The following is a 24,532-nucleotide window of genomic DNA, read 5'->3' on the forward strand; positions in this document are numbered from 1 at the left end:
AACTTTCACTGTTAGTTAAACTATCACTGTCAGTTAACAAACTATCACTGTTAGTGTTAGCTAACAGTGATAGATTATTAATAAAGATTATTGCATTTTTAAAGATTTTTGTGCATGATTGAAAACTGTCTGATGAAGTTCCGTGTATTAGTGTACATTAGGGACGAAAGCACTTACATTTTTAAGCAGTCCTTTTAACGATAAAATAAATAACTGCATTTACTGCAATGTTGCCTTGTCATCTGGATTTTGGATCTTCCTAGTTCATCAGTGTTGCAAGGTTGGGTTTAAAAGTGCAGCATGCCAATGAATCATCACTTTGTCTGAAGGGCAGCATCCATCACCTCAAACTCTTTTCTTCTGATTTTAGGGATTCAACTTTTACTCAGAACAGAGAACCCCCTCCTGGGATATAATAAAACTAAACATGGAGACAGCAATTTGATATCCGCTAGTACTGAAATACCATAACCTTCATCCATCTACTTTTGGGTATAACAAGCCCAATGTATGCTCTAGGGAGTCTGCAGTAGTGACTGCAGTTATCTATGACTTAATGAAATGAAATGAATTTAGCTGCAGTGCAGGATGTGACAACATTCATAAGATGTGGGGAGACATCAACACAGCAGATACTCTGGAAAAAAAATATGTCTTGCACATGGTTAGTTCGGCAGCCTGGCTTCACAACAGACAGCAGATGTACTGATACAACTGCAAAAATCAGAGGTTTTCATGAAGAAAAAGATGGCTGAATATGAGGTTTCTCAAGAGAAACATTTAAAAAATAGTAGTCAGAAGACAGAGCATACAAATAAAACCTAAGATTTTCTGCAGTACCAGAGAAAGTGGAAGGAACAGGCTGTATTAATTTTATGAAAGCACAAGTAAGCAACTGGACTGGAGTTCTACAACAAAATTTAACTGACAGGGCACAGAGAGTATGCTCCAAACCTGGCCATGAGAAAGCATCCAAACCCTACATTAGTAAAGATGCACTCATACCAGCAGAAAGAGTTGATCTTGACAAAATTGCAGCAGAAGGGCAAAGTATTAAAAACTGGAGAAAGCAGAGTGTTTGTAGAAAAAGGATACAAGAGTTGACCAGCTTCCAAAGCTTCAGGACATATTTCAAGCATTCAAACTGTCAAGCAGTTTGAGCTATACTGACTGAAAGACAAGTTTAGGTGCCAAGCACTTGAGAGCTTTCCTGCTAACAAACAGTGGGAGGCTGAGCCCTGAAAGTACAATGCTAGGAACAGCAAAAAATGAATGTCCACACCCTGACATACAAATCACTCAAAATAAAACAAGGGGTTAGAGGGAGCAGCTACTGCAGCAGTGATCATTACATTTACTGTTATGGTAAGCTTAATTACACAACTGTATTACGTTCATGTTATTGACTACTGTTACACTAGCATTAGCTATATGGGTAGATTACCTTAGGTTACTACATTTGGGAGGTGGAAGGGAAAGTGTCCAGGAGGCCCTGGAGAATGATCATGACAAAGCCTAATCTAGACCTAGAGAAGGAATCAAGCTTATACTGCTTTGTAAAAGTATGTACAGAGGGCCAAGTAGCAGCTTCAAGAATACTTCTAGACTCCAACATTTTCAAAAAGCCAAAGATGAAGCCAAGGACCTGGTAGAGTGGGCCTTGACCCTGCTTGTTATAGCTTTGTTACAGTAAGTACAACAAAGGATAGCAACATGAGACAGCCATTTGGAAATAGTCTGCGTTGACACAGGTCATCTCTTCTTCTTACTTTCACAAGAAATTATTAATTTATCTGAAAATCTGAAAGACTTAGTTCTGTCAAAATAGTTCCTGAGTTGTCTGTGGACATTTAAGGGATGAGTATCCTTTCTCCCTCATTTTTAGATTCAGGAAAGAAAGTAAATTTGTTTACCACTTTAGGCATAAAAATAGAAGTTATGTTCTTACCATAACGTTCCATGTTAGTTGTCTTCTTCTCGCCTTCTTCTTGCTGGATGGGTTCGGAGCCGACCTCGGCTCCGACTCGGCCACTCTAAAAGCTCGAGAGTTGGTTCCACCGGCTCGAGGCTCCCCTTATATCCCACAATGCTAGGCGTGAGTTACCTCAGATCTCGTTTGTAAGCTAGGCCCAGCTTATAATAGTAACAGAATAACTATAACAAAGTCCACCTCTATAAACCAGGGAGAAGAGAAGGGTGACCTACAACCTGATCCAGGAAAATATGCACAGCAGCATATACCTAAAGTAAGAGGTGGTAGAAAGAGAGGTCACAATCAAAACTCCTCTAGGTCTGTCCAGGCCAGGGGGAAGGAGGGTGGGACGCAAGAAGAAGGCGAGAAGAAGACAACTAACATGGAACGTTATGGTAAGAACATAACTTCTATATGTTAAGTTGTCTATCTCGCCTTCATTCTTGCTGGATGGGACCGCGTCCCTAGCACCTTGTCCCGGGTGGCCTAACGGAACAGACTCCTGAGAACAGTGGAACCAAAGTTAGCTCTATGTCTAGAAGCTAAATCCAACTTATAATGAGAAATGAAAGTGTGGGGAGTAGCCCAAGTAGCCGCCGCACAAATGGTGTCAATAGGCAGTCTGTCTTGGAAGGCTATAGAAGTAGCCAAAGCTCTGGTGGAATGGGCCTTAGGTTTATTAGGCAGCTTTTGGTGTCTAATTTCATAAACAAGGGAAATCAGAGATGTTAGCCATCTAGATAATGATACCTTTGAAACTGAAAGTCCCTTTCTGCCTTCTGCATAGGAGACAAACAGCTGGTCAGATTTTCTGAATTGTTTTGTTCTATCCAAATAGTACCTTAACTGACGATGAACATCCAGCCAGTGTAATTTTTGTTCAGACCTATTGGAATATTCTGGAAAAAACACAGGGAGGTCAATGCTTTGATTTAGGTTAGACGTCGAGGCTACCTTAGGCATAAAGGACGGGTTGGTTCGTAAAGATACCCTGTCCTTATGGAACAACAGATAAGGAGATCGACAGCTGAGTGCATGAAGTTCTGAAATTCTTCTAGCTGAAGTAATAGCTACCAGAAAGAGAGTCTTCCATGATAGCAATTTTAAAGAACAGGAGGCTGCAGGTTCGAAAGGGGAAAGAATCAAAGAAGTAAGAACTAAATTTAGGTCCCAAGGAGGAGGAGGATTTCTTATAGGAGGTCTGAGTAGAAAAACCCCTCTCAAAAAGGCTTTGCAAAGCTTGTGGGACATTATGGCAGACTCTGAAATACCCACATGAAAGTTAGAAATAGCTGCCAATTGAACTTTAAGAGTAGAAGGAGATGAACCTGCATGGAAGAGTTCAGCTAGAAAATCAAGGACCATTTGGATGGGAGCAGTGAAAGGATCTATGTCCCTTCCTTGAGCCCAATATGTGAAGCGTTTCCACTTACTCAAATAAATCTTTCGAGTGGAAGATTTATGGGAAGCTATCAAAATATCTCGAACAGAGTGAGATAATTGAGGAAGCCTGGCTAAGGTTGGAACTGGAGGAACCAAGCAGTGAGGTTCAGAGAGGGAAGGGAGCGATGAAACTGACCCGACTGATGGATCAAAAGATCTGGAACTAGGTCCAGATGCCAAGGTCGCTCCAATAGAAAATGATGTAGAAAGGGGAACCACACCTGTCGAGGCCAGTAAGGAGCAATGAGGATCAACGAGGCCTTCTGAGTGATAGCTTTCTGTATCACTTGAGAGATTAGTGGGAAGGGAGGAAATGCATACAGAAGTCCCCGGGGCCAAACTTGGACTAGAGCGTCTCTGCTGGGCTGGCCTGGTAAAGGGAATAGTGTGAAAAAATCTCTGCACTTGCTGTTTTGGGGAGTAGCAAAAAGGTCGCAGCAAGGTTGACCCCACTTGAGAAAAATTTCTCTCACAACAGAGTCTTTCAGAGACCACTCGTGAGGCATGAGAATAGCTCTGCTCAACTTGTCCGCGATTTGATTGGACTTCCCGGGGATGTGCGTTGCTATCAGAAACCGCTGAGAAGAAATCGCCCATTGCCACAGTCTGACTGCTTCTCGACACAGGGGGTAGGACCTGGTTCCGCCTTGTTTGTTGATATACCACACTACAGACATGTTGTCTGTCTGGATTGCAATCATTCCCAAGGGAAGAGAGTCTTGAAGGGCTTGCAACGCTAAAAGCACTGCTCTCATCTCCAGAACATTTATGTGCAAGTGGCATTCGTCTGGTTGCCATGTGCCCTGGACAGTCCTGCCCTGATAATGCCCCCCCCACCCGATCAGGGAGGCGTCCGTTGTCAGAGTAGCAACCGGAGGGGAAGGAACAAAGGGTCTTCCCAATAAGAGCTGAGGGGAAGACATCCACCACAGAAGATGATTTCTGCATGCCTGCGTAATCATAATGGTGTGGGACATCGGAAGTTGCTGGTATGACCATTGTGCAAAGAGCATCCATTGAAGGATTCTCATGTGGAATCTGACTAATGGAAGCAGAGGTATGGCAGCCGCCATAATTCCCAGCACTTTCAGAACTAACCTGGCTTTGATTCTGTTGTTGCTGAAGAGGAGTGAGACCAGTTTGTATATGTCTGTTATTCTCTGATCTGTTAGTCTCGCAGACATGTTGACTGTGTCTAGATTTGCGCCTATAAAGGTAATAGTACGACAAGGCGACAAAATAGACTTTTCGCAATTTATTGAAATGCCTAACTTTTGACAAATGGGAAAAGTGTAATCCCTGGCCATTAGAAGAAGATGCTTGGTGGGAGCTGTGAGGAGCCAGTCGTCCAAATATGGAAACACCTGGAATCCTTGTCGTCTCAGGTGAGAAGCTACCACTGCCATGCATTTGGTAAACACCCGGGGGGCAGTGGTGAGACCAAAGGGCAGGGCCCTGAATTGAAAATGACTGGTTCCCAGCCTGAAGCGGAGGAATCTTCTGGAGCGTCTGTTCATTTTTATGTGATAGTACGCATCCTGAAGGTCTATAGAGCACATCCAGTTTCCTTTTCCCAAAAGGGGAAGGATGGACTGCAGCATGACCATCCGAAATCTTGTTTTCTTGACCGACTTGTTCAAGATACTGAGATCCAAAATTGGTCTCCAGTCCCCTGTTTTCTTTGGAACTAAAAAGAACCTGGAGTAGATTCCGGATCCTTGCTGGTCTGCTGGAACTGGCTGAATTGCTCTTTTTGCAAGCAGCTTTGAAATTTCTAAAGCTGCCAGATCCCTTTGAGCGGGTGGAACATCTGGAAGGGATTTTTTTGATCGGTTTGGAATGCGAACAAAGGGAATGGAATAGCCTTCGGAAATGATGGACTGTACCCACTTGTCTCGAGTTAGGGATAGCCAGGCTTCTGGGTACAGTGACAATCTTCCCCCGACTGCCTCCGAAGGTGGACAGTCGGGCAACATCTCAGGGATGCTGAAAGGGCTTATCGGAGAAAGTTTCTCGATTGCCCTGGTTCTGCGGACCCCCTCTGCCTCTAGGGCGACGTCTACCATTGTTGTTCCCCCCTCTGCCTCTGGCGGGGAACCGACTCTGTGCGTCAGGCGAAGTCCCTTGAGATTGTTTGCGGAACCACATTTTCCCACTTTTCTGGCCTTTGGGGTAATGCCTAGAAGGAGTAGAAAAACGGACTCCGACGGCAGAAAGAGTCTTGCCTTCAGTCTCGCACTTAGTCAAGGTTTCTTTCACTTGAGGACCAAAGAGAGATGATCCATCGAATGGGGAATTAGTGAAAGACGTTTTAAAGGGGTCCGCAAAATTACATAGTCGCATCCAGGCATGCCTACGTAAGGCCACACCTGTCCCTGCGGCCCTGCTCGCTCCATCAGCCGCATAAGAAAGGAGGCGCATGGAGGAGTTGGCTATGGAGTTCAGGGTAGCCAGCTGAGTGTTCATCTTATCTTGAAAACCCGCAGCTGTAGGATCCTTCAACATGTCACTCGCTTCTTTGATCAAGTCCCTTTGAAGACGAGTAAAATGGCATAGGTAGTTCAGCGAACGCATTGCAAATGTCGCTGACGAGAACATCCGCTTCCCGTACCTGTCCATGGACCTAGATTCCTTGTTAGGTGGATGGACAGGTACTGAAGGATCAGCTAGTTCCTTCTTGGTGGCAGCAGCAACCACCATAGCATCCACAGAAACTCCTTTTGTCAAAAACTGTTTGTCTGCTGGTGCCGTTATGAATTTTGAGGGTCTCCTGGGAGTGGGGTCCACCGAATCAGGAGCCGTCCATGCCTTTTGCTACCACCTGCATGAGGGGGTCAAGGGGAGACACCCAGGAGGTGGAAGGACGAGAGCCAAACGCCTCAAGGTACACAGATTCATCCTCCGAAGGGTTGAGGGCTGGCCAATTTCCCCTCTGCTTAAGGATTTCCAGAATGTCTGCAAAGGAGACATCTTCAGAAGGGGAACGGGGGGAACCCTCGGAATCCTCTAAATCTGTGTCAGAGGTGACGGACTCAGGTGAGTCTATGTGTTTCCTCTTACACTTTCTCTTCCGAGGGGGCTCTTCTGCCAAAACAGGAGAGGACTCGAAAGAGGATGAGATCCCCACGGGGGATTCCTGAGGAGCTGGCTCTCTGCGGTCCGGAATGAGGGAGTGAGTCGACTTGACCTGAGGCACCGAAGAGGGGGGGGGGGGCGAACGGAGCCGACTGTGGGGTAGAACCTGGTTCTAACACACTCCGCATGACCTCGAACGCACCCCTGTCAGGCAGAGCCAGAGGTCCCCGCTCCGCAAAGCTAAAAACCTCCCTCGGCACCGACAGTGATGGCTCCGAGGCCGATGTCAGAGCCGAACTTACCAGCGCCGAAGCCCCGAGAGGCAGAGCGGGGTCGGACAAGGGTCCGATGCCACTCACCCCCTCAGAGCCGACGATGGAAGTCCGGCGCCGAGATTCTTCCAAGGAAGAAATCGGAGCCGACAATGGAGCCGAAGACAATTGTGTCGGCTCCGACGCTACCACAGTCTCGGTTCCGAAACGACCCGGCTCCGAGCTCAACGGAGTTGGAGGAGGAACATTTTGATGGACATGGGCAGGCATCGACTGATGAGTCGGGCTCTGAAGCATTTGGGCCAGTGCCTCGGACTTAAGAAGTCGACTCACTACCCTCTGAAGGTCATGATCCGACAGCCTCGATGACCTAGAGGAGTGAGATTTGTGGCTCCGTTCAGACAGCAGAGGAGATGCTGGAGCCGAATGAACGGAGCCAAGGGATGGTGACCTAGATCTGTTCCTAGATGTCAAGGACAAGGGAATTTCTAATACCTCGGCTCCAGCCGGAGCCGAGGGAACCACAGAAACTGTAGACTGAGACTCATCGGCTCCAGCTGGAGCCGATGTAGACGGAGGTTTAGTAGCCTTAGGTCTCGGCTCAGTAGCTGGAGCCGAGGACCTAGAAGCCTTGGAGGGCTTCCCAGAGACAGAGAGGGAATCCTCAGGCTTGAGTAAACCTCTTAGGATCAATTTGTTCTTTCTTTCCTGCAGGACCCAGGGACTGAAGCCGTGGCATACAGCACAGGAGTCCTGCAGGTGCAAAGGCCCCAGGCAGTAGACACAAGAAGTGTGACTGTCTGTCAGAGACATTTTCTGACAGCACGCATCACACTTCTTGAAGCCTGAGACCTTTGTGTCTTTAGACATCTTAGAAAAAAAAGTGTAATCACACACACCCAGTCAAACACACTGATTACACCCTATCTTATTTTTAACTCAAAAAATAAAACAACTATCAAAGGTTTTAATTTAAGAGAAACAACACACACACACCACTAGGGAATGGAAGAAGAAGGCCTAAAGGCCCGAGGGAAGAACTTATAAGTTCTTGTGGGGAAGAAACGGGATTTTAGTGAAAAAAGGGAGAGAATTCCACTAAACTAAGGGAAACAAGAATTAAAATTAAAAATAAAGGGGTTTAAGTACACTAACTTACTGAAAGTTTACTCACCAAGAAGCCGGTAGAAAACCAACACCTCGATCGCTGTAGCGGCAAACGAGATCTGAGGTAACTCACGCCTAGCATTGTGGGATATAAGGGGAGCCTCGAGCCGGTGGAACCAACTCTCGAGCTTTTAGAGTGGCCGAGTCGGAGCCGAGGTCGGCTCCGAACCCATCCAGCAAGAATGAAGGCGAGATAGACAACTTAACATGGAGGATTAGTTCTCAAAGAAACCCTGTACCTGTGGAAAATTAGATAGGGCTGACTCACCATAAGAGCTTGGGACTGAGATACTCTTCTTGCAAGTCAGAGCAATTAGTAAAACTGTTTTCCATGGTAAGAACCTCAAGTCAGCCAGGTTAGTTCATTCAAATAGAACAACTGTCTGCTTCTCTAACAGAAAATTAGGATCCAGTGGAAGAGCCACTGGTTTACTTGGAGGCCTCGTTCAATGCAACGTGATGCCAAAATGTTTTTGAAAGAAGTATTGTAGAGAGGCCTCAAGTCAGCCCGGTTAGCTCATTCAAATGGAAAAACTGTTTGCTTCTCTAACAGAAAATTAGGATCTGGTGGAGGAGCCACTGGTTTACTTGTAGGCCTCTTGTACAAAGCTTCTTTCAAAAACATTTTGGCATCACATTGCATTGAAAGAGGTGGATCCATGGGTAGAAATGCTGAAATGGCCAATAAATGAACCTTTATATAAGAATACAAAAGGGCACAGGATAGTAACTTACACAAATACTGTAAAAACAGAGGACAATTGACTCTGAATGGGTGCTGGTTATGTTGGCATTGACTAGAAAACCTTTTCTATTTGCTAATATATAATTTTCTAGGAGCAGGCTTTCTTGCCTCCATTACTACTTTGAAGTTGATTGATACTAGGGTATATTAAACACCCCCTGTTCTTGTGTGAGGAGATCCATTCTGTGAAGAAGGATGTGGTGATTGCCCCTGGTCATTTCCAAAAGAAGGGAGAACCATGGTTGCCTCGGACAGATGGAAGTCACCACAATGATTTGGGGATTCCTTCTGAACATTTAGAAGTGCCCCAGATACTAATGGAAAGTGAGTAAAAAGCATACCAAAGGAAAAGAAAAGGCATCTGTCTTCCAGGCCTTCTTGCATGGAATCCTAGAACAAAATCTTGTCAGTTGATTGTTCAGAGAGGAGGCAAAGAGGCCTATTTGAGGAACTACTCACAAATGGATCAAAATCTCGGAAGACCCCCAGATCTACCTTCATTCATGAGGGTCTGCCCTGGTCTTGCTCAACTTGTCTGCCACACAATTGTTCTCTGACAGAATGCAGAAGGCATGCAGAATTAGATTGTACTGTGAAACTATATTTATTTATTGCATTTATTTACTGGGAAAGTCCACTGGGCCTAAAAGAGCCCATTTTTGGTGGAGACCCAGGAAGAAAAGCTCCGACAAGAACATAGATGCAGAAAAAAATTAAACATTAATTGGTACAGAAGTAGAAACAGTGTTACACATAGTGGTTACAGTAATATATACAGAAGATATACATAAGTCAGGAATTTAGTTGGTTTGATTACAGTAACATATGCAGAACATATACATAAAAGCAGGAATTTAGTTGGTTGCCAGATGAATTCAGAGTGGTAAAAACAGAGATATATTAATCAGCATTATTGTACCAGTATCAACAAGTTTTGAAAGAAAAAAAATAATAACTATGGAGAAAGTATCATCAGTCACTAGTAGTAAAAAGCACAGGAATTTAGTTATCATATAAGGAGAAGGAAGAGGTTAGGTTATAGAGCAGGTACATAGCCAGGAAGAGTTAAGATGATTTTTCAGTATTTGTTTGAAGGTGGAGGTGCTGCCCATGTTTCTTATAGAAGGAGGAAGCGAGTTCCATAGTTTGATGACGGTGAAGGAGTACAGCAGTTGACCAGATGGTAAGGTATTAGAAGTAGATGATTTTCAGATCTTAGTTACCTGTTGGGTTGGTATTTGGCATGTAGAATTGAGAGAGCAGGACAGTCTGTAGATTATTTTGTGTGCTGTAGTTAAGCAGGGTGAATGAGAGAAGGTGGGGGAGTTCCAACCAGCCTAATTGTTTCAGTGAGTTACAGTGGTGGGATGAGAATTTGGCCTTGGTGGCAAATTTGGCTTATATCACAAGCTAACATGAATGGTCTGTAAAGGGGGTACAAGCTGTAGTATTGTCTATAACAACTTAAAGTCCTGAGGATGAAAAATGATACAAAGAAGTTATGTACTCACCATAACGTTCCATCTGAGTAGGTACTTCATTTGTCTACAACCTGTGGGTATCGGATCCGACCTCGGATCCGAGCCGGCAGCTTTCCAAGCTCCAAGATCCAAGCTCCTAGCTCTTCCCCTACCCATAATCCCCTGCTACCAACCATATTACCTCAGATCGTTTTTTTGCCTCACCAACCTGATAACACAAAATCAACTCTAAAGGTGATCAGAAAATCCCGAAAGATTTGGGGGATGGCAGGAAGTCAGCATTTGAAAGCTTTGGATAGTGTACTTGTTCCATCAATGAAGAGCTGGTGCATGGAATGCTCACCAACTGGATTTTGGAAGAGACCAGTAGAACAGCAGGAAATGCCAGGGTCAATAAACAGAGCCAGCAGTTTCCATCTAGTAATATGGCATAAAATTGCTGCTTGGGGAATTTTATGATTATGACATAAAAGTATACTTTGATAATCACAGAACAGAGACAATCCCTTCACATTCAGAAGAAGAGCAGAACCAGCAAATAAATTAATAGAAAGTGAAAGAGAAACTGAAAATGTTGACAGTTATACTATAACAGTGTTATATTATTTAAATGATGAATAATGTGTTCTATCTAAAAATCTCCAGAAATATCACTATTTGATGGCATGTGATGTGTCCTGACACTGTGAAATTTCGATCCATCTTGCCCTCCTCTACATGCAACACCTGAAGGGATGCGTGAGAAGAAAGCAGCAGAGTACCAAGTGAAAGTGACTGTGGTAAACATACCAGACCTAGCTCATTAGTTACTATCTCATACATGTTATAAAACCTGGGCACTGAAATATGGTCATTCTCTGTTACTGAGGTAGAGACAGTGGTGGGCTGAACTGTCCTTATCAAAATATGGCTTAGAACGGTCAGTCATATTGCCTAGAAATATGGTTTTCTTCAACATCACAGACAATCAGTGTATTCACTTAAATGGATTATTCAGTGTCCTGTGTTTTTTATCAGCACCACATACACAAAATCAAACATTGTTATTTTATTATATAAATTCCTAATTTTGTGAACATGGCAACAATACTTGAAATATACCGCACATAACGGAACTAAAATATTTCAATCAGATCAATGTTATTTTAATAAATGATTCTTGGCAAGTCATTATGAAAACCATTAACAGCAATACACACATTTGTACAAACTGTTTTGATATTTCTTCATACAGATGTGGTAATCTGCAACAGGAAGGCTCAGACGTGAAAGTGCCTCTCATTATTTTATTAAGAAGCAAAGTACCCTCAGGATTTACATTAATTTCAAAACATCAGTAAAATCACTTTGTAGCTTGCTGTTGTAATAAAATGGCAGCATCAGCAAATTGTAATTGCTGTTTCTAACAGTTAGCAAAATGCTTAAATGCCTCTTCAGTGTTTATGAGCAGTTGATAAAAGTGGCCCCAGGTAGTAAAATGTTTTGCTGTGGTCCTCATTCTGACAGCTAACAGTTCTAAAAGTGTAGCTTTGATGCAGGATATTCCTAATAATGACAAACTATGTGGTACTAAGATAAGAAAGCATTTCTCTGTAATGAGAGGTACAGCATAGGCTACCCAGTTTAGCACATCTTGGAAAATGAAAAGTTTATTTAAAACATGGAACTTTTTTTTTGGCAGACACCACCTGACAACATTTTCCAAAAATGACTGGTACTAGGGTGTACTTTTTCATAAATTACAACAGAATTATTCTTGGTATTAACAGCTATTTAAAACAAATGAAAAAAAAACTGAAGGGTAATACTTACATCTACAATAAGGAAATCTAGCCAACACCATGCATTTGTAAAATACTTCACAAAACCATAGGCGACCCATTTGAGTAACATTTCCAAAATGAAGATATAGGTGAAAACTTTATCAGCATATTCCAGAATGGTCCTAATTGTCCTCCTCTGTTCTATGTAAATGTCTTCAAAGGCCTTCAAGGAAGAAAGAAAGACAAAACATGATTAGGCAGGCACTCCAGGTCAAACAGAGGCTTATTGTGAAATAAGACATTATATTATGAAATCAAACAAGGCCACTTGGGAAGGGAAGGATCCTCCATGCCTTCTAGATGATAACTATATTCAGTAGTTTTTGACAAATAATATCTGTGTGCATATCAGCAGAAAGAAAAATAATATTCTACTTCACAGCTACTTGGCTTGAAATGTTTTAGCCGTGGAAATATACTTTATTCAACCAATTAATGCCTAGCTAAATAAAAGTCTAGCACATTAAATTCAAATTTCCTCATGCCTTGTAGTGAGTTACTCCATTCATCTTTATACGGAAAGGGAAGCAGAGAGCTCAAAGTGCTTGTAAATACCTCATATAGTAGTATAATACTCATTGTACAAGCACCTACACAAATCTTTGTTCAAGATTTATACTGCTTGCTGCACTGACTACAACCAAACAACCCTAGTTGAATTAGTGGCTCAGGTGTCTGATGTCCAGTAAGGGGAGGGGAGGATGGGTGTGCCTATCCTGAGAGGGTTGGACAGGATCAACCTGCGGCCAGCAAAATATCTTTGTAGAGACCAAGGCATGTCTTCCTGACCACTGGCAGATATCTAAACAATGGAAGCAGGGAAGGGAGTGGTGGAGTTTATCAGGGATATGAGTGACAGAACATGGGCAGTGATGCTAATGTCATCCTAGTTCTGCCCAGTTAGGAACTGCTTTCTATAATCTCCCATGAGACATGTATCCGATGCTTGCTCTTCATCTCTCATACTGGGAGAGTGGCAGTCTTACAAGCTGAAGACCATAAACTTGTTTTCTCTCTCTAAATAGGGTAGGTCTACCTGTGCAGTTACAGCAGGATTTGGACTCTGCCCTTGGACAAACAGTATGTATACAGGGGTAGGAACCCAGCAGCATCATGGGGAAAAAAATCCATGAAGTCATTCTCTCCCTGAAGAAAGGGGATATACCTACAGGGTCAAAGCCAGATTCAAGATGAATCCAAGGAGAAACAAATGGGCCAACGAGATTAGGACGACACCAGTGGTGCAAGGGGAATACAGTGAAGGGGGACCAACAACAGGTTATCAGACATTTAAAGATTTGTATTGCTAACCAGAACAATTCTTAAGATTCATTCAGAAGATTCTTTACTGTTACAGAATTGTCTCATACAAGACACAGTTTTGCTTTGTATTGCTGCTTACACAGTATACTCTACAAGTTTAAAGTTAGCAACGAATACATAAATTATTATGCCTATGATTAAACCCATGAAATGAAAACTATATACATTGCATAATTCATAAAAGTGTTCCCAAACCTTTGTACTAATAAAGTGGGTTAACATTTACTTTGTTGGCAGTATACTTTTTCAAAACAAATTTCTTCTCTTACATCTAACAATAAACCTACTGTTGATACAAATATAACTACTTCTTAAGTTACGTCATATGGATACTGAACATGAAGGTCAACTTACTGTAAAATACCAATAACCCCTATAAGTAACTGTATAAAAGAAAACTGTAACATGTAACTTAAAAGTGAACTTCACCAGCAACCTACTGTAAACTATCCACTACTTCTATAAGAAACTATACAAAAGAAAACTGTAACATTGTTATGTAACTTAAATACGTAAATGTGCTGAAGCTTTTCGCCCTGGGCCTCCACTTAAAAAGGCACTGCTCAGTCGGACTTTCCCAAAAAATAAAGATAAACAAAATTCTCTTTAACTTTTAATTCCCAGTACCTATTTAAATCATTGTTTTCATGTATGGTATTCATGAATGTGGTCTGTATTACTAACAGTAAATACACATTCTTGTTTTAGAATAATCCTAATTTGTACTAAATGATAACCAGTTTTACAAGGAAAGAAACCATTTCATAGTGAGTAGTCATTGTAAGGTTACAATCAAATCATCATCAACCAATTAACAGAAATAGAATTTCAGTGGGGATATGACCTATCTTTTCTACAAGGTGTGAAAACCTTGGGATTTGCTATATTAATATGGGGATGCACAGGGTCTCCTCCCCACACAGAATATTCTAGTAGTCTAAATTTTATTGTAATACAATTTAGTCATGTGATCTTGAGTGAATTAGGCTTCAAATGGCTGAATTGTCACACGTGAGGAGACAGAAATCACAAAGAATTAGCATGACTTCACATCACTGCTGGTTAATACATACTCTGCAACAGGTCAGCGTTAATCTGACATCTTTATAAACATATTTGTAATGGAGGCAGAAAAAGAGACACGCAAATATTATGAATAAGTAACAGATCATGCTCACCTGATTGATACAATCTTGTCTTGCCCTACACTTACCAGTGCACCACTGCTTAGAAGGATCATGAAGACAATAAACGTTTCAAACCAGGTGTGTTCCACTATCAAGAAGCAGGTCTTTCTCAGTGTCCACCAGGGCTTTCCCCATCCTTCTTCAATACTGACTTGACAGCACTTATAACGTGCCACACATCCTGCATTTTCAAAGAAAAACAGTAGTATGTAACCGACAAAGTCATGATGTATTATTTAAACAAAGTTTTGTTGTAACACCTTACAGCAGACAGTCGATAACACCCAGAAACCTACATGCTAATGGGGGGAGTGTGTGTGTGTGTGTGTGTGTGTGTGTGTGTGTGTGTGAGAAAGATGTAATATAAATGTATTTGTTTTTGGTAGGCAAAAAAAAAGCTTTAAAACTGAACCATAACTTTCTTTTCTTTTTCCTTTCCCATGTGATTGAAACAAATTTCATAGGGAGTCTTGGCCTTTTACCTCTACCTCCATTACTTCTACTACATACTCCCAACAACCCTAAATCTGTATCACACCAGTGTGGTGCAGCTTGATCATGTACTACATTCATACTTACAATTTTTCAAGTCTAGCAGTTCACTTCAATGTATAATAGCATTGACTAAGCTGCAAAAAGAACAGCTGTTGCTGAAGACAGCCACAGCCCTTTCAAATTTATAACCTGTCCACCCAAGACAATCTTGATGGTAAGTTACACAAACAAGAAAACCATGAAACATACAAGCTCAGTGACACACAAATCTGCTGTTGTGCGACAGACAGCCTAAAAAAAGATACAATTATAGAGATGTTTTCAGCACCAAAGGCAGAAGATTGTATTTAGCAGTACCAGCAATGTACTGTCATCTAATACTTGGCAAACATGAAAAGAGTACCTAGCAAAAGAAAAAGCAAAAAGAGCAATTAAGCTTTTTTTGTTTTCCTTTAACATGATTGTAGTTGGGGGGTATCTGATAAATAACATTCACTGGATGTTTTAATATATCATTTTTTTCTTCTTAAAATAGGGGGTGGGCAGGTGATCAAACCTCACACATCCTGTGGGATTACTGTGCCTCTTTATCACACTTCAGAAAAGAACTTGTACAATAGGATATGGAGAAATTGAGCTAGTATCTGTTCTGATGAAGGAAATAAAAAGTACAGTTGTGTACACTCACCATAAATCTAGATGTTCAAGCGTGTCCATTGCTGCAGTCCTAACCATTGGGTTATCCATGCTGTGGTAGTCCTCAGTCAATCCAAATACCAAAGTCAAGGTTTAGTGTGTCAGCTGCTGTCGCTTGCTGGCTGATGTCAGGTCGTCCGAGCTATAAAGGAGAGCAGCCGACGCCATTACCTCAGTTTTTCTTGCCTTAACCAACCAAAGAAGTCCAATTTTAATAATTAGTAGTCCTGGGGTCAGATACCCCTCCCCCATAGAAATATGTCTCTCTCTAAGGAAAGCAGATATCAGGGGGAAGGAGGGAGGAAAAGCATGACTGCAGCAGTGAACACACTCAAACATCTACATTTATGGTGAGTGTACACAACTGTACTATATTCTTAGTGTTTCACTGCTGCAGTCCTAACCATTGGGAAGATTCCCAAAGCTGAGGAGAAGGGTGGAAGGTTAATAGAAACTTAAGACTGGGTGAGCATGCCCTGCAGAATTGCAGAGGCAAACCCAGCCCTAGCTTTTGAGAATAGGTTCAGATGGTAATGTTTGGTGAAGATGTGGACTGAAGTCCATGTGGCAGCTTCCAGGATGTCCTTGGTGGGTACCCCTCTAAGGAATGCTGTAGAAGTAGAGGTTGCCCTAGTGGAATGGATTCTGATGGTCCTAGGGAGTGGTTTTCCATGCAAAGAGTATGGATTGGATGCAGTGTGCTATCTATTTGGAAATGGTCTGTTTGGATATTGGTTTCCCCTGTGCCCCTGTTTTAAAGCTGACCAAGAGCTGGTCTGTTTTCCTGAATGTCTTTGTACAATCCAGATAAAATCTGAGTTGCCCTTGCACATCCAAAAAATGCAGTATCCTTTCCCCCTTGTTCTGAGGGTTAGGGAAGAAGGCGGGCAGGTAGATGCCCTGGTTGAGCGTATCATCCGAAACCACCTTTGACATGAAGGAGGGATTGGTTCTCAGGAAGACCCTGTCTGCATGGAAAATGATAAATGGCTCAATGACCATTAAGGCTTGAAGCCCTGACACTCTCCTAGCTGAAGTAATAGCCAGTAGAAAGGCAGCCTTCCAAGAGAGGTACTTCAGTTCAGAGGATGCTGCAGGCTCGAAGGGAGGCAGAGTAAGCTTTTCTAAAACATAGTTCAGGTACCAGGCTGGGGTGGGCTGTCTTCTGGGAGGCCTGATATTAGAGGCTCCTCTAAGGAGTTGTTTGATAAGAGGGTGGAAGAACAATGGCTGTGCTATATCAAAGTGTGCCAAGATGGCAGAGGCATGGATCTTTATGGAGGAGAAGGAGAGACCCTTATTAAGAAGCTCAGCAAGATAATCTACAATAAGAGGAATGGAGGGCAGATGTAGGTCTGCCCCCTTGGACTGGCTCCAGGAGCAGAATCTTTTCCATTTTCCAGCTTAAGATTTTCTGGTGCTGGGCCTTCTGGCTTCTGTGATTATATCAAAGACTTGCTTGCTTGGCACAGATTACTTGCTGGTTTTGGCAGAATAAGCCATACTGAGAGCTTGAGTGTCTGAAGCTCTGGGTACAGCATTGCCTCCCCCCCGGGATAGCTGATGAGACATCAGAGGTAGGGGGGCTGGTGAGATAAGCTGCGCAGCTGTGGGTACCAATGCTGTCTGGGCCAATCTGAGGCAATGAGTATTGCTCTTGGTTTTTCCTCCCTTATCTTGATTAGTACTTTTGGAATAAGAGGTAGAGGAGGGAATGCATACACAATGAGGGTATTCCAAGGGAAGGTCAGGGCATCGACCTTCCAGGCCAGGTGATGGTACTCCCTGGTGCAGAATTTCTGAACTTGGTGATTTAAATGAGAGGCAAAGAGATCCACATGGGGGATCCCCCATGTGTGGGTAATTTGCAGAAAAATGTCTCTGTGGATTTGCCATTCATGTGGGTCCAGCAGATTTCTGCTTAGGTGGTCTACCAGGGTGTCGCTGATGCCCGGTAGGTACTGGACTATAAGATGTAGTCCCATGGATGAGGCTGCTAGCCACAGGTTCATGTCTAGTCTGCACAGGGGGTAAGATTGAGTCCCCCCCTGTTTGTTGATGTACCACATGACTGTGGTGGTGTCTGTTTTTATGAGAAGAACCCCTGATTTGAGGTAGGGTTTGAAGAATGCCAGTGCGTTTTGTACTGCTATTCTTTCGTTTTGGTTGATGTACAAGGGTAGTATTTATGAGTCCCAGAGACCTTGGGCGTATCTCCCTTCTAGGTGGGCACCCCAGGCTATGTCCAAAGCATCTGTAGTTATGTTCTGGTCTGATGGAAGGAGGGTAAATGGAAGTCCCTTGTTCAGAGCACAGGCCTGGGCCCACCAGAGGAACTTGGATCTTATGCAAGGGATCACAGGCAGGGAGGTGTCTAGAGGTTGTGAGTGTTGATACCATAGGTTCTTATGGTACCACTGAATTTTCCTCATGTGTAGCCTGGCCAGAGGTACCAGGAAGATGCATAAGGCCATGTACCCTAGAGCTTGTAGAAACATCCTGGCAGAAAGCTGGGTTTGGGAGGCCAGAGTAGTGAAGTATTTTAGTAAGAAACTTTGTTTTTCTAGGGACACAAAGGCAATTTGCTGTTCTGTGTCCAGTAAGGCTCCCAGAAATATGATTTTCCTGGTGGGTGTCTGTTTTGATTTCCTTTCATTGATAGTGAACCGTAGAGAGGTGAGTAGGGTTTTTACAAATGAGAGGTGCTGGAGGAGCAGTTCCTTGCAGTCTGCCTGGATGAGACAGTCGTCCAGGTAAGGGTAAATCTGTACATTGTTTTGCCTACAAAAGACAATTGCAGGAGCTAGACATTTGGTGAATACCCTGGGAGCTTTAGATAAACCAAAGAGCAAAGCAGAGAATTGATATCTTAATACCCTGTTCAGTCTCAGCCTCTCCACAGGATATGTGCCCAGAGAATGGCGCAAGGCAACGGTGGTCCCGCTACACAAGGGTGGGGCCAGAACTGACCCTGGGAACTACCGACCAATAAGCCTGACCAGTTTGATCTGTAAGGCTATGGAGCAAATCATTATGGAACTCATAAATGGAGAGATTGGGAACCTCCAGTTGCTGGACCCCACACAGTTCGGCTTCGTCAAGGGCAGATCATGCCTCCTGAACCTGGTGGATTTCTTTGAGACAGTTACTCAGGCTATAGATAAGGGAAAGGAGGTACACATGGCTTACCTTGACTTTGCTAAAGCATTTGACACCATTCCCCATTCGGGTATTATTGATAAGCTCACCAGCCTGGGCATAAACCCTTACGTCACAAGATGGATCGCAAACTGGCTCTCAGACAGATCCCATAAAGTAAGAGTAGCGGGATCTATGTCCGAATCCAGACCAGTAACAAGTGGTGTGCCTCAGGGTTCTGTCCTGGGGCCCCTCCTGTTTGGCATATACTTCTCAGAAGTACAGGCAAGCACGGAAGGGCTGTGGCTGACTAAGTTCGCGGACGACTGCAAACTGGGTGCTATAATAGTCTCCGGTCGACATGGAGATCCTCCAGAAGGGCCTAAATGAGACTGATGCATGGTGTCAAAGCCATGGTCTCAAGCTTAATGCAAAAAAATGCATAGTAATCCCCTTTGGAAAAAACAGAGTACCCGCAAACTACAACATAGGAGGTAATCCCCTGAAATCTGAAGAAGAAATAAGGGATCTAGGGACCCAAGTAGATAGCCAGCTTTCCTTTGATAACCATGTTGCCAAAGTGGTTAGAAAATCCTTCTATGTGACCCATCTGATCATGAAAGGGTTCGCATCAAGATCTAAGGATGTAATGGTGCCCCTCTACTCTTCCCTCATCAGACCCGGTATTGAGTACAATGCACCAATTGGAATGTACCTGGCTAGACATCTCCAGCAGCTGGAGAGACCACAGAGGTACCTTACCAAGAGAATTACTGGCCTCAAACAGTTGCCCTATGCAGCACGATTGAAAAAGCTAAGACTGTTCTCTGTTGCGTACCGCTTTCTCAGAGGCGATCTCTGTCTAACGTACAGGGCCATGTCCAACCCAGAATTGTTGAACATGCTCCATCTTAGCAAAACCAAATCTACTCGAGCTACACGCTCTAGGGATATAAACCTCAACACAACAATGAACAGAATATGCTGGTGGGACAGATTCCCTTCACAGAGACTTCCCTTACTATGGAACAGGGTCCCGATCTACGTAAGACAGAGCCCCTCACTATCACTCTTCAAGAGGAACCTTGATGAGTGGATGGGTAACAAAGTTCACACCGGGGATCACACCAACAGCACCACTAGATAGGGACCAAGGGTACTAGCTGCTAGTACAAGGGTCTATGGAACTACTAAAGGGGCGGTGAATACCGCACAACGTGGCTGAGCTAATATATGCCTTTGGGCCGATAGATCAGTACCAACCTATGAACCTATGAAAGCGTAGAGATCCTGCTCTGAAGTGCAGGAATTTTCTGCAGGATTCCCTTATTGGGATGTGCAAATAAGCATCCTTTAGGTCTAAGGTGACCATCCAAGCTTTGTTTGGCAGCATTGGTAGAAGTTGCTGTAAGGTAAGCATTTTGAATTTTGGGATTACCAGGAAGGTACTGAGAAAGGACAGGTCCAGGATGGGATGCCAAGTCCCCTCTTTCCTGGGAACAAGGAATAGTTTGGAATATAATCCTTTTGCAACTTGTTCTGGAGGTACAGGTTCTACTGCCCCTAGGGATATTAGGTTTTGCACTTGTTTTAGTGCTTCTTCCCACTGGTTTGAAGATAGGTCTGGGTACCCTCTTGGAGGTGGTAGTTCTTGGAAATTGAATTTCTACCGCTGAGCAATGATTTTTAAGACCCACTAAACTTTTGTTATAGAGTTCCAATTTTCTCTGCATAGAGATAGCCTTCCTCCTAGCTTTTGGTGTGGTGTGTGTGGTCAGGTAGAGATGGGAAAGGTAGTCATTGAGAGTTTTTTCCATACGGGGTTGCTTTTGAACTCCCTGCTCTAGTGTTTGAGGGGTGCCACTGTTTTGTACTTTGCTGGCACTGAGTTTTGGTCCCGATGGATATGTCCCTACGGATTTTGCCTTGTGCCTGTCTGTTTGGTGCAGGAAAGGACCAGTGTTTAGAGGGAAAATTTCTGCTGAACCTAGAAGGTTGTACTTGAAGAAAATCTTTAACAGTCTGCATCGATTTTGCTTTGTCTTCCATCTTTTTAAGTACCTCTTCAGTTTTCCGTCCGAACAAGTGGTCTTTGTCAAGAGGTGCATCCATGATTTCAGCTTTGACATGATCAGGGAGAGGTTGTTCCTTCAGCCATGCATGTCTTCTGATAACCGGTCCTGTCACTGCTTCCCTGCTAGAAGCTTCTAGGGCATCAAAGCCACAGTGCAAGGAGTGCTTTGCCACCTGAGATGAAGAGCGCAGTAATTCTGCTATCTCTTTATTGTTGGCAAAATCTGGAAAAGCAGAAATTTTCTGTTTCAAAAGTTCCAAAGTGTGCTGTTGATATTTTAACATATGGAACTGACAGTTGAGAGCCCTTATAGTTAAAGTTGCAGAGGTATATACTTTTTTACCCCTTCTGTCCAGGGCCCTGGATTCTTTGTCTGAGAGAGTTGGGTTCATTGCAGAGGTAGCCTTAACTTCCTTAGGTCCCTGAGTAATCGCGTCTGGATCTGCTATAGGATTTCTGTAGAGTCAGATACCCTGTAGTATCTGTCAGGTTTTCTGGGGGCAGGTGGAAGGGTGTCAGGGCTAAGGAATAGATTCTTCTGCATCTGAGTCTTCACAGGCAGTAAGAGGATTTTCCTCTTCAAAAACAGAGGAGTCAGATCCCTCTGAGTCTAAATCCGATCGCATGTCTGGAGAAGGATCCCTTCTCCTTTTGGCTGGTGTGGCCTGATTACCCCGGATGAAAGTGACGAGATCCACCGCCATTTTAAGCATTTTAGTTTGAGGAGGGGGAAGAGTAGTGTAATGGAGACTTTTTGCCATTTTCTTTGGAGTAGCTCTAAGTCTGGACTGAAGAGTATCCCTCGGTGCTGTTGGTGTGTTAGTCGGAAGAGAGGGCGAAGGCCTTAAAGTGAATTCCGAAGTGTGAGTGGTATCCTTGGAAGCTGGTGCCTGCGTAGCAGCTCTGGACTCAACTGAGGCAGAGACAGCCAAAGGCTCGTTAGACGATGCAGTTTTCTGTGGCATACAGGACTCTGAAAGGGTCTCAGTAGAGGACTGCAAAGTAATCGAGTCGGGCCTCAGGGGCTGCGAAAGCACCTCACTGAATTCTGAAGAACTGATGACCCTTTTAGCGGTGGTGTCGTCGGAAGGCTTGGGCTTATGCGGTCTGTCTCTATGCTTATCTTTACATTTTTTCAGATCATCTGCGGTTTGCTTACTGATGGATGCCATATCGGTAATCAGAGATGGAAGACGAAAATATGTGGCTACAAACAGACCTCTATGACGAATAGTTCTAGCATTAAAGAGGGCACAGAACCGACAGTGGGATACATCGTGATCTGGGCCTAAGCAAGTGACACAGTAAGACTGGAAGTCTCAGTGTGGTATTTGCTTTCCACAGGCGAGACAGTTATTGACTTTTTCGGACACTGGTTAGTGCAAGAAAAAGGAAGGATCCCCAACGGGGGTACTTAGCTTTAGACGTTTTCAGCTGAAGTTCGAAATCTGGAAACACCCGACCGGCACTGTTGCGAATTGCTTCTGCTACAGGCTCCACGGCAAGAAAGACTGAGGTAATGGTGTCGCCTGCACTCCTTTATAGCTTGGACGACCTGATGTCAGCCAGCAAGTGACAGGAGCCGATGCACAAAACCTTGACTCTGGTATTTGGACCGACTGAGGGCTACTACAGCATGGATAACCCAATGGTTAGGACTGCAGCAGTGAAACACGAAGAACATCACTAGACTACCTGGGATGATGTATTTGGAGCATCAAAGGGGCATGTTTGGGATGGGGGAGTGTTCTGCAGGAAAGATAAATACCTGCTGTGGGTTTGGAACTAAGGATGGAAGTAGGTGCTTATATCACTTCATCATCAGGATATGTCCTAAAAATCATCAGCATTTTTGCAGTGGCTAGCTCTGTGCCTGCAGAAGCAGGGACTACTACTGCCCTCCTCAAAAAGCCCAGTAATTCAGTACGATCTATAGTCTGTTGCTAAGGAAGGCTGAATGAAGAAGCACAAACAAGTCTTCCTCAAATGTAATCTCAGTAAGAATGCTTATGTATGCAAGAACAGCATTTAGACTCTTTTTAATATAGCTATTTCATCATCAGTAAAGATACACTTAGATGATAAACATTTGGACAGCACCATCACAGTCAGATTCTATACGTATAACTTTAGATTTTAAATCAGTAGTACCACCTGTATTAGCCAATATACCTACATCCACATTACATGACAAGAGTTTTTTAGTATAAATAAAATATATGCCTACACACTAAACAAAGCTCAACAGCTTCACAATAATTACTTACGTAAATATTATTAACAGACTCTACAGAGTTATTCAGAAAGGAAAGCACTATGTGAAGTGCTAGTTAACATGATCCCCTGTTTTTTTACCTATCATTCCATTTTGAAATGTGGCTAGATACGAGTCTAAATTAAATATTTTTGTACCAGTAGTCTCAGCTCCCGATTCTTAAAGAAATCAATGCACTGGCTTATGAATGGACACAGCAAGTCAATGCAAAAATGGTGATGATTTTATATCATGTATTCTGATGATGAAATGACATAGGCACCTCTTTCCTGTTCCTCCCCTAAGTTCCAGGCCCACAAGTAGGCAGTGGTGCGTCCTACAGAACAAAGCCTCCTAAACATGCTTCCTTCATTCTCTAAATACTTTAGATTATCCTAAGTGATCTGCTATGTTTTACAGTACACAGACAGTACATGCATTTCTCCATGTCCTAATATACATGCCGTTCCTTAAATACAAAAAAAAAAAAATTAGATTAGAGGCACACCTACATATACTCCATAACACAAAAAAAATGCTATCTCATTAAGTAGAACTTCACAGAATGATACTCACTTCTGAATACTGCCACTATATTAATGGCATGGCAGTTTTTCAGTATCCTATGACTAACACCCTTTATGGCTTTATGCTACATACTACTCAAGGGAGTTACACTGGTAAATGTACATGCACAAGCTTATATGGAGTTTTTGTTGTGTCTTTCGGCTTTTGCAGGTTAGGGGTCGCCACAGCGGAACTCTGGTCCGCTAATGATTGGCAGTAGATTTTTACGTGCCGGGTTGCCGGCCTTGACGCACAACCTTCAACGAAGGTATGCCCATTCACGCATGTCTCCACACAGAAGATGCTCTAGCTGAGAATCAAACAGGACAACGTCTTACTGTGAGGTGACAACGCTACCGCAGCACCACCACCGCAGTTAACCACAAGCTTACATGGGGTAAAGCCAATAAAAGTCTAGCTGAAATAGTGAAATAATACACAGCAAATTAGGAATAAAAAAGGTTATTCTGCTGTTTATGATGTCTACATTCTTTTCAAGTGTTTCTAAATGACATGGTATAAGCTTAACTGTGAAGCCATACATCAAAAATTCCTAAACACAAGGTGCTGTGCATCATCATGCCAAGCATCTTGATGACATAAATAGTTGAATTTTGCCAAATACTAGCAAATGCAGTACATTCCCCTGCAATGTACTTTAGAAAAGAAGTATTTAAAATGTATTTTTCTAACCCTGACTGTTTGGTGGAACAAGGCAAATCAAAGTTTGATAATGCAAAGAAAAAAAATATGCCCACAACAACCAACTTGTAGGTGCCAACCGCAGGGCTTTAAACATTGTGTGCATGTATGGAACTCC

General features: G+C 43.2%; 1 protein-coding gene across 4 annotated transcripts in view; it reads right to left on the bottom strand.

The window, feature by feature from the left end:
- The window catches only part of SCN8A (sodium voltage-gated channel alpha subunit 8), a 1,580,263-nt gene that overhangs the window by 409,083 nt on the left and 1,146,648 nt on the right, over positions 1-24,532 (bottom strand). For all 4 annotated transcript variants that reach the window (XM_044083431.1, XM_044083429.1, XM_044083430.1 and 1 more), the window contains exons 13-14: positions 14,515-14,669; positions 11,968-12,141 (exon numbers count right to left, since the gene is read on the bottom strand). In XM_044083431.1, coding sequence (XP_043939366.1) covers positions 11,968-12,141; positions 14,515-14,669 — 329 coding nt within the window. The remainder of the gene's footprint in view (positions 1-11,967; positions 12,142-14,514; positions 14,670-24,532) is intronic.

This window comes from Protopterus annectens, chromosome 9.part0 (assembly GCF_019279795.1).
Source record: "Protopterus annectens isolate FY-2018-M chromosome 9.part0, PAN1.0, whole genome shotgun sequence".
In the NCBI taxonomy this organism is placed as follows: domain Eukaryota; kingdom Metazoa; phylum Chordata; order Ceratodontiformes; family Protopteridae; genus Protopterus; species Protopterus annectens.